The 17,103-nt window shown below is 36.8% G+C and overlaps 1 protein-coding gene across 5 annotated transcripts in view; it reads left to right on the top strand.

Annotated features, from left to right (window-relative positions):
* The first annotated feature begins 14 nt into the window (after nt 1-14).
* The window catches only part of LOC140151216 (COP9 signalosome complex subunit 1-like), a 35,105-nt gene continuing 18,016 nt past the window's right edge, over nt 15-17,103 (top strand). For 2 of the 5 annotated variants that reach the window (XM_072173478.1, XM_072173475.1), the window contains exons 1-13: nt 19-142; nt 4,121-4,216; nt 5,543-5,721; nt 6,348-6,515; nt 7,150-7,285; nt 8,123-8,200; nt 8,689-8,826; nt 9,684-9,778; nt 10,410-10,596; nt 11,530-11,667; nt 12,414-12,500; nt 13,924-13,971; nt 16,613-16,637. In XM_072173478.1, coding sequence (XP_072029579.1) covers nt 35-142; nt 4,121-4,216; nt 5,543-5,721; nt 6,348-6,515; nt 7,150-7,285; nt 8,123-8,200; nt 8,689-8,826; nt 9,684-9,778; nt 10,410-10,596; nt 11,530-11,667; nt 12,414-12,500; nt 13,924-13,971; nt 16,613-16,637 — 1,483 coding nt within the window. In that variant the 5' untranslated portion in view covers nt 19-34. Of the gene's footprint in view, nt 143-4,120; nt 4,217-5,542; nt 5,722-6,347; nt 6,516-7,149; nt 7,286-8,122; nt 8,201-8,688; nt 8,827-9,683; nt 9,779-10,409; nt 10,597-11,529; nt 11,668-12,413; nt 12,501-13,923; nt 13,972-16,612; nt 16,660-17,103 lie in introns of all 5 variants that reach the window. The other 3 variants (XM_072173476.1, XM_072173479.1, XM_072173477.1) reach the window with 3 other exon arrangements.

Below are 17,103 nucleotides of genomic sequence, written 5' to 3'. Positions count from 1 at the left end.
GTGTAAATTTCGTTTACAATGAGTGTGTGTGTCTATGGTGTGTGAAAGAGACGGCTGCAGCAGCCCGATTCGCCATCTTTCAAGAAATTTGTGTGTGTATTTTTGTCGTGTAATGCCCCTTCCGATGCAAATGTTTGTCCAGGTAAGGCAATATATAGGTTAAAGAAATGATCAGTGTGAGTGCCAAAATATTAAGGTAGGTCAAGAGTCGGTGACTTTGTCAATAAAGTTTTTTAATACCCGCAAAATGACAAATTAATGTTGGTCTAATTTTATTTAGACGGGTTTTAAGGTACCGGTAGCAGAATTCGGCTATAAAAAAAAAGTCAAAACGTAACATGATTGATATGGGTATAAATTTATAAATGTGTCTCCCCTTATCCTGCCCTTAAAGGGTTGGGGATCTCATTTGAAACTATCACATAAGCTGAATCAGGGTCAGAAATTTGGCCAGAATCCGAGATGCGAGAATCCATTCTCGCAAAGATTCTTGTCAATCAAAAATTAAAATTACAACAATCTAAATAAATGGATTCTCATAAATTTTTCACACATTTAGTTATATGGCGAGAATCCATGGATTCTTGCAAAATTCCACTGGCATGACTGGGAGAATCCAAAAGGATTTGTGCACTGCTTGATGAATTTCTGACCCTGCTGAATATACTTGAGCGCAGGGTTTTAGCTATATCTGGTTCCATACAGCAATACGCAGTATTGCTGTCTGGTAAGCAGGTACGAATTGAGACGCTAGAATTGAGACGCGTCGGAGCCGGTCAAACACAGAGGACTAGCCTACATCCCGTATCCTACTATCACTCAAACAAGCAAATCTCTTCACGAATTCACTCACCTTGCGACCCTACATCATCAGTTGAAACAAACATCTAAGTTTCCAAAAACAACTTTGTCATTCCTCAAAACTACAAGTAACTTCATTAATAAAAAATTGAAATCATACTATTACCCGTTATTGAAAATTTTGTTCGATTTATGTGAACCAAAAGAACGCACGAGTCGAGTTCAGTTTACCAAAATGGTAGCTCCTGCCTCCTGGTCACCTCAGATATGACGTCAGTATCAAGCTGCTTATTAAACGGTGGATCGGATTGGTTGAAATCAACGCCACGTTTTTGACCTTACAGGTGTCAGAGATATGCATTCATGTATGAAAACAGCGATGCGGATATAGTATCATCACCGAGAACTGATAATTGCGACATTTTCGATGTTTGTACCGGGGAATTTCAGACACGGAGACTCATGGAGATTTCAAAAATTCGTCCAAAGGTAACCAAAGGGTTGGGGATCGCATTTTTAACTATCACTAAATGTTTCGGAATTGAGGTCGGCTAAAAAGTAGACAGTTTCGGGGACTGTAATTGGTGTAGATGTCACATTTTGAACAGTGAGCGATAAGTGACCAATTTCATGCTCAGCACAAGTGACTATCTTTACACAGGGTAGGTTTTAGCTAGAAATAAGCCCTTTCGCAATTTCGGAAAATTGCAACTGCGCATGCTCAGACATCGTCACACAGTTCTTCAACGAGAGATAAACACAAGGAGGCTGCAGTGCGTTTCCAATGCGGTGAATTGCGAATGGGCTTATTGTGGGATGCCCGTCATTTGAATAAAATTGCCTGTCCTAATTTAACCTTTAAAACATTTACCAGACATCTATAGCCCATTGGGGGTTCAAAGAGTTCAAATATGTGCTGATATGGCCTTGTTCTACAAATAGGGTCTACTAAAAAGGGTAATTAGCTTCTCAAAACATACAATTCATAGTAGAGCATCTGTCAAAAGGCATTAATTTTGCCCGTCCCAGGAGCAAACTGGCCGTCTAAAATGACGGCCAGACGGGTGGCTAGCTAAGACCCTGCTTGAGCGATTGCGATGCACCACATTTGATTTGGAATTGGAAAGCAATGGGCAATCGCCGAATTTTCCGATGCAATATGCATCACACTAACTCTCCGCATTTTCACAGGGATAGTGATTGCAGATGGCAATTAAAATACCTACTCAATGTCACAAAATGCATTTTTAGAACATCCATTGCTGTCAATAATTATTGCTTTTATTAATTCAGTACCGAAAGTTAATAATTGAAAAAGGTAAATTAAAGAGTATTTCGTGATCCTAGCATCCTCTTTTTATGACATTTTTCAGACCGTAGAATGGGGTGAATAGGGACGCAGGGGTGAATAGGGACAAAAATGAGAAAAGTTTTTGAAATCTCATTTTTTCAAATTTGGTTAACACTTTTTTTTTATTTCCACAGATTGAAAGAGCAATCAAACAGTGTTTAGAAAATGGTTCAGCAGATGTGAAAGAATAAATTTAGGATACAGGGTGTCCAAAATAAAATTATCTAAAAAAGGTTCTAAAAAATGGGGTGGTCAAAACTTTCCTGCTCCCACTGACACTATTTTAGAAAATGAGCTGGAAATTCACCAGGTATTTAGTAATTCTAACAGGGATTTTTATAACAATTTTTTCATTTTTTTTTTCCAGATAAATGTCACCTAATTACGGGGTGAATACATGTAGGGACACCCTTGCCACAACCACCCTTACCCCACCACACCCTATCCTACCACCCTACCCTGCTCCACCCTTACCCCACTACCCTCATGAACCTACCCCACCACCTTAACCCTACGACCACCACCCTTAAAATCACTATATCACACCCTGACCCCACTAGCCTCACTAAACCTACCATCCCCACTATCCTACCCTACTATCATACCACCCTACCCAGGCTACCACCCTCATCCACTCCTAATACTATCATGCCACTGCCAGAACTCACTACCCCCACACCCTACCCAAGCACTCCACCATCCTACCCCACCCATCTACCCTACCACCGTATTCCTTACTCCACCACCCTATCCACTGCTCCAACACCATCCACCATCACCCTATCCATTTCCTCTACCACCATGATACCTTTCCTCACACTCCACCACCCTGATCCCACTACCCCAACACCCTACCCACCTACTTCCCTACCACCCAGAACCCTACCCCAGCCACCCTTACCCCACCACATCCTACCCCACCTCTTCTTGTACTGACGAGCCTGATCAATGTTGTCAAGAAATCAGATTTTGATCAGTTATGATGGTATGAATTACCCTGACATGTTTCTATTGTTTTTTAAAACTCACTTGGTGTCCTGTTTCCCTCCATGTGGGGTAAAAATGCATGTACACTCCTTCAAAGTTGTACTATCCTTATCAAGACCAGTGCTGTCCCTATTGACCCCGAAGTCAGGGGTCAATAGAGACACCAAACTTTTATTAAAAAAATGTATTTAACGCCCACATATATTCAATTTTTTTTATAATGGTGGATTAAAGGCATCATGGGTGGACATAAAATACCCTCAAAAGTTTGGCTCATGGGGCTACAGGAAAAAAACTACAATCTAGAGAGTGCCTAAACTGTCCCTATTCACCCCATTCTACGGTACGGTACTTAGATATATCCACGAAAAAAGCTTATTCCCCAAATTTCAGTTGATTCCGATTTTGCGTTTGAGTTACCGGGTATGCATGATTGTATACATTCATTTTCACTACTCCATGGACTTAGTATAGACAATGTGTTGTAATTTCATTCTGGTATACCAGAACGAAATTTAAATTTCACAATATTTTTGCTAAACGAATTAATCTGCAAGAAATATTTTGTACATAAACATTATGTAGCCAGAGGTTTCCAGTGGAATAAAAATCTCAACTTTTTTTGAAAAAAGTGAGGGGATGAGGCTGTGGATCACGAAATGCCCTTTTAATTAGCAAAATAATAGATCCAGTTGATAGGAATTTAGGAAATGATTAGTTGATGCATTCATGTGTCAAGCAATATCGCTAGAAAGTTGAGATTTCTTCAACTCGCAAAAGCGACGTCGTATTTGCCTCAGCGATTGGTATCGATCGATCGGCTTGACGCTCTGAATACTGAAGTAAACACTAAGCGTGCATGAGAATCGCTTTTCTGCAAAAGCGATCGAGTATGAATGCAGCTTTAATATTATGGTTCAATAAGTCTGATTTGAAAGGGTCAAGAATGTAATTGTGTCACTTTGTGTTCGTTTTGTTTAGCAGCAAGGTCCAGTTGAACCCATGCAGGTTGATGTTCAACCTGAGGGGAATGACAGTCAAGAAGACCTGGTGTATGCTGTAGAAAACCCATCATTGGTAAGTGTCTTGAAAGAGAAGGGGGTTGGGAATGAAATTAGGTAGGAAGGTAAGGTTGATGCTTGAGAAAAAGATGACCATCAGATTTTCATGTAAATTATATCAATCAGTAGTCAAAATATTTTGATTATGGGGATGTATTGAAGAGATTCCATAAAAGTAACCTTCATAGTATAGAAATGTTTTACCAGGCATTTTTATAATCTTTTCATCATTCATTCGTCAAAATTAGTAGTGCTGGTGTTGACAAGGCTGTTATCGACAAAGCAATTCTCCCGATTAGAAACAAAGCTTAAAAGATATATGCTTTAAAACATGATAAAATCGCCATTATTTGCCATGAAATAACTATCAGTTTTCTATTTCATTCGTAAGTGGTGTAGATTATCTTTCCATTATAAATTCTAATATTCTGATGATGAATAATTGGGTATATATTGTAATATTTTGATGCATAAAAACAACGCATAACTTGGTCTCTGAACTTAATATTTTGACTTTATTGATGTATTCAGGGATGTAAATCTTCCAGAATTCCAGTAATTCCGTAATTAATTTGGCTTTAAAAAATCCGAAATGTAAAAAAAAAAGAAAAATTATTATTTTTTATTTTTTGCATTTCTGGAATTGGATGATGATAAAAAACTTTTTTAGGAGGGGGTGATACCCTGCAGCCTATTCCCCAGACAAACCCCCTAAATGTTCAACAACGCGCAAGCCCTTGGCGACCTGTCCAAAGACCAGATGGATTTTCAGGAAATTGATATGCTGCCCATTTACATCCCTGTGTATTGCTTTGTCGGCAACTTGTCGACATTGGATCTTGAGATTTGATAATTGTTGACAATGTAAATTCTACTCGACAACAGCCCTAAAAAATTAGTAAGAACTTAACTGATATGAAGATCAAACACTGCAAATTCAGCATGTTTTAGCGTGTGTCTAAGGACTTACAAAAATTTGTTTCCTATAGGTGGCCTGAAAACCAAAATGCAAAATTTATTACTTATTTTGAGATTTATGATAACAGCCTATACCTCAAATCAAATTTATAGTCGAATCAGTATACAGAGTCCGTTATAACTTCTAAAATGTATTGGGAAAATTTTAGATGGATTTGAATCACAAAATGTAGGTGAAAAAAATGTCTTTTCATTTTTTGGCAGGGCTTATGTTATCATCAAATAGTTGCCTGGCTGTTTCTTTCTTTGTTTCTTTCTTTGTTGAGAGAGGATCTGTTTATCAGATGTCAACATTTATCATGGATGAAAGAAATGAACTCCAAACATCCTCCCTAATTAATTGTATACTTGTCTTTTTAACCAGGATCTTGAAGCATATGCAGTATGTTACACAGGGTTAGCCAAGGTGAACAGGCTTCTATTTGTAGCCAAGCATTGTCCGCCATACAAAACAGAAGCCTTGCGTATGGCCTTGGCTTATACGCTATCAACATACAACACACAGATGTATCAACTTATACACAGGAAGTTGGCAGAAGCAGTGTGAGTATATAGTGACAGTTTTATTGTAAAGGAGTACATGATTTGCGTAAAGCTACGCTGGATGTTGGGTAAAATGTCAAGTTTCTCTAAATTACTGTCCGGCACTCAAAATCTGCTAGCTACGACCTTGCGCGTAAATAAAATTGTTAATGGTTAGAAGTACTTGCTTTTAAATGAATTTTTGGGGTAAGGGGATAAGTCACATACTTAAGTTTAAAAGAAAGTCACAGGCGGTGTTACTGTGGGCAGTAAGGATATTAATTAAAAAATTAATATCGTAAAGATTGAAAAGTCGCTGAAAAACCTAGAAAATTTGATTTTCACTTTTAATGTCAGAAGACAATGTGTAGACAAGAGTGAAATTATGTGACTTGACTCAAGTGATCTTCAGTGACTTAACACAAATTTTGTCTCCATCAACAACCTCTAGCTGAAATATGTACAGTATGGTTCATATGATTTTGCCATAAATTTTGATAACTTGGTACATGTACATCTGATCTGTAGTACCTGAAAGTGTAGTATAACATCCCTCTCCCTGATTCAGCCTGGATTGGGTGTGTCTTTGTCAGCATGTTTGTTTGCAATCTTATTATAACAATTTTCCTTTTGAATTAATCATACAGATCCAACATATCCGTATTACCTGATGCTGTAGCTGGTGTAGTACACAATGTGCCGCCCTTAGACACAGCCTGGATTGAGAGTACTAACAAAAAAGCTGCCTTGAAGCTAGAAAAACTAGATACAGACTTGAAGAACTACAAAAGCAATTCTATCAAAGAAAGCATAAGGTTAGTATTAAAGTTGAGTGGAGTGGAACTTTTTGTTGAAGCAGCAGGTGGGTTCACTCTAAAAATGTAGGTACTAAAGGAAATTACTTCTGGTGCCATATGGATTCTTCTTGGTGCCATATGGATTCTTCTTGGTGCCCTTGATTTGTGGTCATTTTTCCATCCATTCTTTTGAGAGCATGTGATTGCCTAGAATATGACGTCCTTCGCAAATTATAGTTTAAATCAGTAGAGGGCCTCATTCGTGCAGTACTTAAAAGTGTGGAGCATAAGGGCAGTTCCTGCCTATTTGGTAGTGATTAACTATACCTTGGATTGTCTGTTCTTTGAAATTTCCTTTTGTTGCTTGGGACAGACCACATGTGCATTTATTCAGCATTTAGGGATTTCATCATTTAAAGTATTTTTTAGGGGGCTTGCTGTTCGTAATTTCTGAATACAATTCTGCGGCATTCTGACAACTTCACATTGCAGTATTATGTATTTGATATTTTGTAAAACACTGGTATCTACAAAACCCCAAAATGCATTGTCATAGTTAAAATGAAATTGGTAACACAAATACAGTTCATTTTATAATACAAAGCAATGAATTGAAAATTTAATTTATTACATTGTGAACATTTCTTTACAGGCGAGGCCATGATGATCTTGGCGACCATTATTTAGATCAGGGTGATCTGAGCAATGCGTTAAAGTGTTACTCCAGGTCTAGAGATTATTGCACCAGTGCCAAACATGTAGTAAACATGTGTCTTAACGTTATCAAGGTAAGCCAAAGATTACCAGTCATCACTATCATCATCAGCCCCTCTATGTATACATATGTATGCATGTGACCTTGTGATATGATCAAGGGGAATGAGTCACATGTCGGCCCTGGTCCAAAATGAGTTTTACACAAGTTTCTAAAGAAGACATTTAGAGCTTTCAGAAACTGAAATTCCCATGTTGATACGACTATTCTTTATGGTTACATCAATTTAGGCCAAAAAAAGAAGGTTTGTCTCAAAGCTCACGAGAAATTTAAAAACAAATGCGAAATGCGATTTTTTTATAAATTATTATTATTCCCGACTTTTTTTCAGGGTATTTTGAGAAAAAAGTCTGATTTTCACGATTTTTCTGAAAAAACTATAAAAATTTTTTTAAATAAAAAAATTTCAAGATTTGTTTTTGTCAAATCGTGGGATTTTACAAACGCGCGCACAAGCTTTGAGACGATCTGTGAAAACAATATAAAAAAAAAGAATTTTAACCCTTTCTTTGCCAATATCTCAAAATTAATATTAGCGACATCCGACTCATTTCCCTTGATCGTGTCACATTGTATGTCTGATATTTCACTTGAGCAAAGTATGGTGATGGTGGTGAAAATTTGCGCCGCATACATTTAGAAAAAATACCATATTCATAAAGTTTGTTAGGTTTCTTTTAGTTGTCCAAAAGTTTAACTTGATTACCTGCAACCATGTAATGTTATTCTTTCCCACCTGTTCCTACACATACATTTCTAAAAAAAAATCATTGATAACTCATCATAACTGTCAAAAACTATTGAGAATGAATTTGTGATTGCTGTAAATGACTTTGTCTTCTACTAACAGGTGAGCATCCATCTACAGAACTGGTCTCATGTGTTGAGTTATGTGAATAAAGCAGAGGCTACACCAGAAATCTCAGAGGTGGGTAACCAACATTGTTGACTGGTTTAGTAGCAATGAAATGGGACAAGATTATTAAGACAATGATGAAATGTACTTTGTATTTTGATATAAATACACTTATGAGGTACATGACTAATATGGCTATGAAGTAATTTGAATGGGCTATTCCAGTTGAAGTCCATACACCCTTATGGATGACAGATAATGGTCATGTCTTCCATAGTGGGTATGTATTTCAACTGGAATAGCCCTATCTTCCCTAAGTAGGAAGATTTTGCAATTAATTATGAAAACTGTTTTATCAATTGTTGTGTCTGATGAAACCAGGTGACACTTGTGATTGGAGAACTTAATTGTTTGGCAATAAATTATGTTTGTAAGAACTAGAAGCTGTATATACGCCAGCTAAATTATTCCCTTATGTCTTGCTCTCAAAATTATAGCATATTTATGGCTGATGACATTTGATTTTAAAGTAAATCAACCTGTTTTGTATTCATCAACAGAAAGAGTCTAAAGACAATTTAATGATCATCACCAAGTTGAAGTGTGCAGCAGGTTTGGCTGAATTGGCTACAAAGAAATACAAGCAAGCTGCTAAGTACTTCCTACAAGCCTCATTTGACAACTGTGACTTCCCTGATGTAAGTAACTGTGATTGGAAAAGGCAACTTTGTTAAATGCATTGTCAGAGTTTGTAAAACGGTGTTATTATATAAAGTTTATTTTTCGTTCTTATCTATCTGTAATTAATAGAATGCCTTCCATGTACATCTGAAAGTGTTAACTTTGTTGTAAAATGGACATTGGTATAATCAGCTCACTTCAGGGACTGCCTTTTGAGGAGAGTGAGAGCAATCACTCTCTACTGCTCTCCTTAAATCTAATATAGGAGAGTCCTTAGTCCTTAGTTGACCATTTTCTCCTGGCATTCTAATGTAAATGCTCTAAACAGCTCTCCTTAAAGGCTCCAGAAGAGCCATTTAATGGTCTCCTGCAAATTCCAAAAGACAGTCCCTGTCACTTCCTCCTTTTGTGCAACTTTGAAATACATCAGGCCAAAAATAATTGTTGTCTTGCCCCTCAAGTGGCAAAAATGGCAAGGTTGGATCGGTCGGTCGGTCAATTTTTTTTGTAACTGTCAGTTTATAAAATTGCCCACAAATATTAAATAATGTTTCTTCCATTACGGACATTTGTCAAATTTGAATATTGGATACTTGTTGGATAATCAATTTACGAGATATAAAATTATGACTGGGGTGTCCCGTTTTCTGAGTTTGAAATGTTGGCAGGTATGTGAATGGCAAAAAATAGCCGACAGATTCTGAGTTTGATTTCATCCTGGGCTGCCTAAAATAATGATTGTGATTAGGTAGGTATTAAACAGGATTATTGTGGTAGTTTTGAGACTTAACATTGTAAGCTGTTGCTGATGATGTATTAGTGTATTGTATGCTTTCAGTTAAATAAAGTTTTTCATACTGTGTGTTTTATGCAGCTCCTGTCATCTAACAATGTAGCTATGTATGGTGGGCTGTGTGCATTGGCATCATTTGATAGACAAGAGTTACAGAAAAATGTCATATCTAGCAGGTAAGGAGTATGTTACAAGCAAGTAGAGAGGGCTACATCGGTATAAAAAGACAACAGTAAGGTTCCATTTGGAGACATGTTGCAAAATAAGGACATATGCCTTTAAATAATAATAAATAATATACATGGGATAGTGTAATTCTGTGTGAAGTCAGAAACACTTGCTCAATTCTGATAATGTGATTTGTGGAGAAAAAGATTAAAGGAACTCTTATGAAAATTGCTAACACGGGACAGAGGCAGGTCAGAACCCAAAATGGGATTTTCTTGTACCTGCCTTGTGTTACTTGGATTATAAATCACCCAGAATTTTTCCATGCCATGAACTAAAGAATTCTTAAACATGGATGAAGCAGGTTTTCATGGTAATGATGGTATCTTCTTGCTCCTCACTGTTGCCATTTGATTCTTTGTTACTGTTATGACGAATTCTAGCATGTTGTAGAGCTCAATGTTACATTTAGCTCCAACATGCCCATTCTGATTCCTCAGATGATATCCAGTCAGAAAATATAACATGAATATAATAAAAGATACCACCATGCTAACCTTCAAAGCCCTTTTGCAAATGTTTTTTTGAACTACATGTTAGGAGGAAGTTTGAATTTGCTAATTTTTTTCTTTCCAACAGTTCTTTCAAATTATTCCTTGAATTGGAGCCTCAATTGCGTGATATCATCTTCATGTTCTATGAGTCCAAGTATGCATCGTGTCTGAAGCTGTTAGATGAACTAAAGGATAACTTGTTACTAGACATGTATCTGGCACCACACATCAACACACTGTATTCACAGATCAGAAACAGAGCTCTTATACAAGTAAGTGATGGACTGTGAGATGGACCAAAGCTAGTAGATACCCAGGGGTCCCACATCCAAATTCTAGTCATGGATGAAAGTCATATTTCTTTGACTAACACGAGGGAAAGCATAAAATACAATCAATCCTGTCAATTATACATTTTAAGTTTGCACACTTGCCTTGTGAAGTTTATAGCCTACAGGGCCAAATTACTAAGTACAGCAAAATTGCAACAGCAGCTGGCTTAGCCACTCCAGAAATGACCAAATTGTAATAAATACACTCAAATGCTATGAAACTTAGCTATTTTTACAATATCAAGTGCAAGTTCAAGTTTATTTGTTTTCATCTCAATTCACAACAAAATTATACAAATGGAAATTTAAGATAAGGAAAACATAATGATATAACTTATAGCAACACAATAAGAACATGAAAAGTGAAGAGATGTGGATGCCGCAAAGACGCAGAGCGTGAAACTTGTGGCACCCAATCTGAACAAGATGGGAAACTTAACTTACGCTACAAAATTAATATGTACAATGATTGTATCATGTGGCCGAAATAAGAATAAATGAAATTTAATTGAACGGAATCAATAAATCAGATAATACTTAAAAGTACAATAATAAAAAATATATAATAAATAACATATTTTGACACAAGGCTGAATGAAAGGAGAAGCGTTACACTTCCAATAATGATGTGATTTTGGTCTTATCCAATAATGATGTGATTTTGGTCTTAACCAGGTCTAAAGAAAGATGGATACTGCAATTGTTGTAAAATTGTGTTCTGATATTTTGAGCCAGAAGGAGTAAGTTGCTTCTCTGTCTCTACTCAAGCTGGAATACAAGTGGTGTAACATTTTGTGAAAGATCATACATTATGGTTAAGATAGTTTAAGCTCAAAGCATTTTTTTAACCATTCCTGTTTGTTTTCCATTCAGTACTTCAGTCCATACGTGTCTGCAGACATGCGTAAGATGGCCGTATCATTCAACACCACAGTACCCGACCTGGAGGATGAATTGATGCAGTTGATATTAGATGGCCAGATTAATGCTAGGATTGACTCACACAACAAGGTATGAGATAGGTGATGTCTGCCCACATAGAATGTTTGAGTCTATTAAGGTTTATAAAAGAAGGCTCTCATAAAGGGGTAACAGATGTATCTTAGCAGTGTGCCATTGGGCTATTCCAGTTGAAATATATAACCCTATGGAAGACATGACCTTAATCTTCCACAGAGGGAGTGTGACCTTCATATGGGGTTACCTGAATGGGTTACTCCATTTGAAATCTACAAGGTTTATTAAGATTAAGGTTATGTCTTCCATAGGGGGTTTATGATTCTAACTGGAATAGCACATTATGTGCATTTCATTACATGTAACACAGGAGAACAAACAAAGTTATAATGTGTTCATGGGTTCCTTCTTTTCTGATCTGTCTAATTTGATGACTTAATGGCCAATATGAGTGCATAAACATGTATAGTGTTTGTAGAACTTTCGACTTACAACATCAGCATAAATGAAAAAAACATTTTCATCAAAAAATATTATTTCATGTGTAATTCATTAATATTGTAAATTGCCTGAGTGTGAACAGCATAGTAAAATTGCATATAATGCGAGTCACATACTTTTGTGACACACATCCCTATTTAACTCATTTCAATTTTGTTCATATGTTACTGAGGGCTATAATTACCTGTTAAATCCACCTCAGTTGGTACTCAATTTGTAATTTGGTACTATACCATTTATGTATTGTTATGTGATAACTTTCATTTATTTAACTAGCTTTGTTCCTTTTTACTCTTCAGATTCTGTATGCCAGGGATGTAGATCAGAGGAGCTCCACATTTGAGAAGTCCTTAGCCATGGGCCATGCTTTCCAAAGGAGGACAAAGGTATGACACTAAATAGGTAACAGATTGTGTAAAAGTAGGTTGTAATCGGCAAACTTGTAACTCTTGAAAGATATTCAAATATTTGCAACCATGACACTACCACACCTGCAGGAAGTGATAGACAAAGCCTGGCCATGTCGTTTGCTCAGAACGTATGTAATCTGCTACAACAAAATGAGTGTCAAGTCACAAGTTGGTAGTTTTGAGACCTTCTGGCTGCTGTGTAGGTGTTTTTTGTTTCAATTGCACCTGTTCAAGTCAATAGTATGTATGTATGTCCTTTATGAATGAGGGCACAATGGGCCATTCACAAAGGACATGCTGCTGGCTTGTATAGGTGCACTGCAAACAGAGAACATCAACTCAGCAGCCAGGATGTCTTGAAACTACCAACTTGCGACTTTACGCTAATTTCTTGGTGGCAGGTCACATCTTCATTTGAAATTCAAACTCCTAGCACATACAAAACTGTGTAGGGAATTTCAACAGACATAAATTATCTATTGTATCCAAATACGGTAGCTCGTTATCCAAATAAGGCAACTCGTAATAAACAGCGCCGCTCATTATGACGTCATGCGTCATTGGGAAAATCAGCGCTGGGCGAATCAATCGATATCCCGATTGGCAAACATTGACTTCCCATTGCAAACCAATGACGATACCCTTCCGGTGTCGTCTTATCTTGTACATGTGAGCCCAGCACTATATGTTTTGATCAAGATACTTTTTACCCCGGCGAATTTGGACAAATATTACCAAAGTTACAGCAATTTTTTCATCGCTGTTTCGAGTCAGTTTTGCAGCTCGGAACTCGGGAATGCAAAATCTAAGTACATTAAACTGTCGAAATTTGATTACTTCCTATCATATAAGGAGGTTTTTTCAGCAATCGGGTATGTTTTTAGCGTAAAGTTGAGAGTCATATTTTACTTTTGGTGCCAAATTCAGCAACAAGCACTACCAGGAAGTGATTAAGCACGATCGATATGCATGGATCAAATGGTTGTTGTGGACGATAATTCAATGGTAAAACGTATGGTGTGCGCCATTGTGCATGTGGGCGAAGCTCATTAGCTATGCAAATGTCAATCTGCGCATGCCCAGACTGCCGATCGAAATTATGTACAGTGTCAATGGAGCAGTTTTGTATGTGCCTAGTGAGCAAGATTTAAAAACTCTTCTAAACAGGTGTATGGATTTCAACTGGAATAGCCCAGTATAGTATGTGTGAAAATAAGTAACTTGGATAATTAAAACCGTTAATACTTAAAATGAGAAAAGTTTTATTTTGATATTTTGACAAGTAATATTCTCTGCATATGCACTTTAAAAATTGTTTATCAAATTATTATTTTCAGTGAATTGTAAATCACAATTGTCATAATTTTACTCTGTTCATTTGTTTCTTACTGTCTTGCAGGCCCTCATCTTGCGAGCAGCAATGCTAAGAAATAACATCCAAGTGAAGGTGAGTTGACAGTCTTATCAGATTGGCTGAATCACTTAACCTGTTATTGAAAACTTTGCATTTTTAAACAATGCATGCTTTTCATTAACTGAAATGTATCATCAGAAGTGTTGATGTCTTTAAACTTTGATTTTGTGAATATGTTGTGCAGTTTTGGAGTTGAGGACAAATAAATAGTTATATAATTTGGCCTATATCACAAGAACTAGAATGATAATACCAACAGTACAAGCAATAGAACAGCACAACAACTACCAAATAACTAGAGACAGCTATTAAAATAATATTTTTAAAACAGAAGAATACTGACAAATTTGGGCAAATCCGGAAGAATGAATATAATAGAAAATGGCAATACATTACCCTCTAATCTTGTCCCAAACCTCTTGGAATTTAATATAAGGGTTCACAAGTTCTTACTTCCCCCTATGATTTTTTTTAAATAAATCAAAAAGTTGTTGACAAATTAAAAAACTTATAATAAAGGTTATTGTTAGCTTGTTTTCATTCATACACCAAGGTACAATGTTCACACATTGTTGTGTTCTTTCACAATGACTCAATATGTAAGAAAAGATTTTGAAAGTTACGTATTGGCTGTTAAATTCTTATAAAGCATGCAGAATGTAATCTGAAGTTTAGAATATTTTGCATGCTTTATGAGTGTTGAAGGGGGACTTCAGACTTGTGAAGCCTTTTTCCAGAGATGGCACTTTTCAGGTTTTTGCGAGTCCAAATTCCAGCGTTTTTATTTTCAGCCCATTTTGGGACCTTTTTGGCCTGCATTCACAGGGTATTTTTTTGGGAGAAAGTGAGTGCATCTCTGCTTTATAATAATACAGACTTGAGTAATCCCTATCGTTAATGCTATCTTAAAACTTATCTCCTGCAAGTGATTTGTAGCATCACACCCTCAATTTTTAAAATTCAATAGTGTTCAATATAAATCACTCACCTGAAAACTCCCCTAAACATGGAAGACAATGTGTAGCTCACACTTGTGATTTTCAAAAGTTAAAAGTCTGCACTTCAAGATATACAGCATGCATGACATACACAGCACCATATTTGTTGCTGTTGTCTCATTGGAATCATATATTTGCCATTGGTTAATTATTGTTCATTAGTATGAAATCAAAACTAGCAGCCTGAATCATTCAGTAATTATAAATAGACTAGTCAAGTCGGAATCCATACACCCCCTATATAAAACATGGCATTAATCTTCCACACAGGGAGTGTGAATTTCAGATGAGTCTACCTGTAAAGTGTGCTGAGGCTTGTGGATCAACGTCTAGGCGTTGTGCCTGTGCGTAGCGCACTATAAATCACTGCTTTTTTTTTTGCTTTTTTTCGAATGGGCGACTGCATTTGAAATCTACACATCCTGTGTGGGAGATTAATGTCATGTCTTCCATAGGGGATACATATGAATTTCAACTGTAATCAGGCCTGTAGTGTTTGTAATTTCAATCACCCCTTCAGATAAGGCCAAATAAAAAAAGGTTTGTCTCAAAGCTTGCGTGCACGTTTGTAAAATCGCACGATTTGACAAAAAAGAAATGCGGAATTTTTTTAGTTTATTTTTTTTCCAGAAAAAATCAGCGAAAATCAGACTTTTTTTTCAAAATACCATAAAAAAAGTCAGGAATAAAAAAAAAAATAAAAAAATAGCATTTCGCATTTGTTTTTAAATTTTTCGTAAGCTTTGAGACAAACCTTTTTTTTGTTGGCCTAACCTGAACTGCAAACTGATTTATCAGCGACACTTGTACTGAATGATTTGGGCAGGCAGTTTATTTGTTCATCAATCACACTTGTTAATAGGTCACTGTGGGTACAAATTAAGGCACTGCGTCCAGTTTCTACCTTTGCTGTTGGCAGCGGCATAATGACTTGTCTTAATCCTTTCTTACTGGTTGCATTAAGGGGTACTACACGCTGCTGTAAATTTAGTGATATTTTTGCATTTTTCTCAAAAATAATAACACACTGGTAACAAAAGTTATGTATATTATTGGGGCAAGGAATCCAATTACTATACTGAAATTTCAGTGACTCAAGGCAAGCGGTTCAGTATATATGATTGGAAATGAGGTACATCCTAGCGGTACCTCTTTTCTTATCATAAATAACGAACCGCTTGTCATGGGTCACTGAAATTCCAGTGTAGTAATTGGATTCCTTGCCCCTATAATATAGGTAACTTTTGTTACCGCTGTGTTATTAGTTTTTGAGAAAAATGCAAAAATAGACACAAATTTATCAAGGGGTGTAGTACCCCCTTAAAGATCCTGATTAGCTGATTGAATTAGGTCATAAAATAATGGCATTTCATTGGTTGAAAACACATGCTTATATCTTGTGATTAGTCATCACTGTGTGCTAGCCAAGTGCAAGAGGATTGTGGCAGGACCTACATACATATGATCATTAAAACAATATAATGAGCTTTCATTGAAACAATATAATGAGCTGCCTTTCTACAAGTGTTGATGACTGCATCATCGGTACAAACTGGATGCCTTGCCTTAGAAATCTAATCACTAACTGTACTTACCAAAGATGAGTTTGTCTAATTTTGCATTCACTTCTTTTCACTTTTGCTCCTCCTCGCATCCATTATACATAATGGGATTAGTTTTCTAATGTGAGTGTGAATGGAGGTGAGGAGTAACCCTGCTGTAGGCAAGATATTACCTGTAGACCTACATGTCATGTAATCACCTCTATCTCTCTACCGTTTTGTAGTACCATCATTTGTTGCCATGTGTATATTCCTCTGCTGCCATTCAGTGGCGTAGCGTGTGTCATCATATGGGGGGGCACTCCGGGGGGGATCTGATTGGGGGCACAAGCCGTTTTTTTTGCCATTTTCCTACAGGATTTTCTAATTTTGCAATCGATTGAGGGGGCACATGCCCTCCATGCCCCTATGATGCTACGCCACTGTTGCCATGGATACATTCCTCTCGCCATGTTTACATTCCTCTGTTGCTATGTATTTTCTGTGTTAATATGACCGCACTGAAAGGTCTATTGTTCTATTGTGTCCGATTTGAGCGCTGACATATTGGAAAATGTTGCCAATCAATATTCATGAGAGTGTACATTCAACGTCCAGTTATCGAA

The sequence above is a fragment of the Amphiura filiformis genome, chromosome 4, assembly GCF_039555335.1.
Source record: "Amphiura filiformis chromosome 4, Afil_fr2py, whole genome shotgun sequence".
In the NCBI taxonomy this organism is placed as follows: domain Eukaryota; kingdom Metazoa; phylum Echinodermata; class Ophiuroidea; order Amphilepidida; family Amphiuridae; genus Amphiura; species Amphiura filiformis.
Note: the sequence above shows the minus strand (reverse complement) of the source record. Positions and strands in the feature narration are given on the sequence as shown.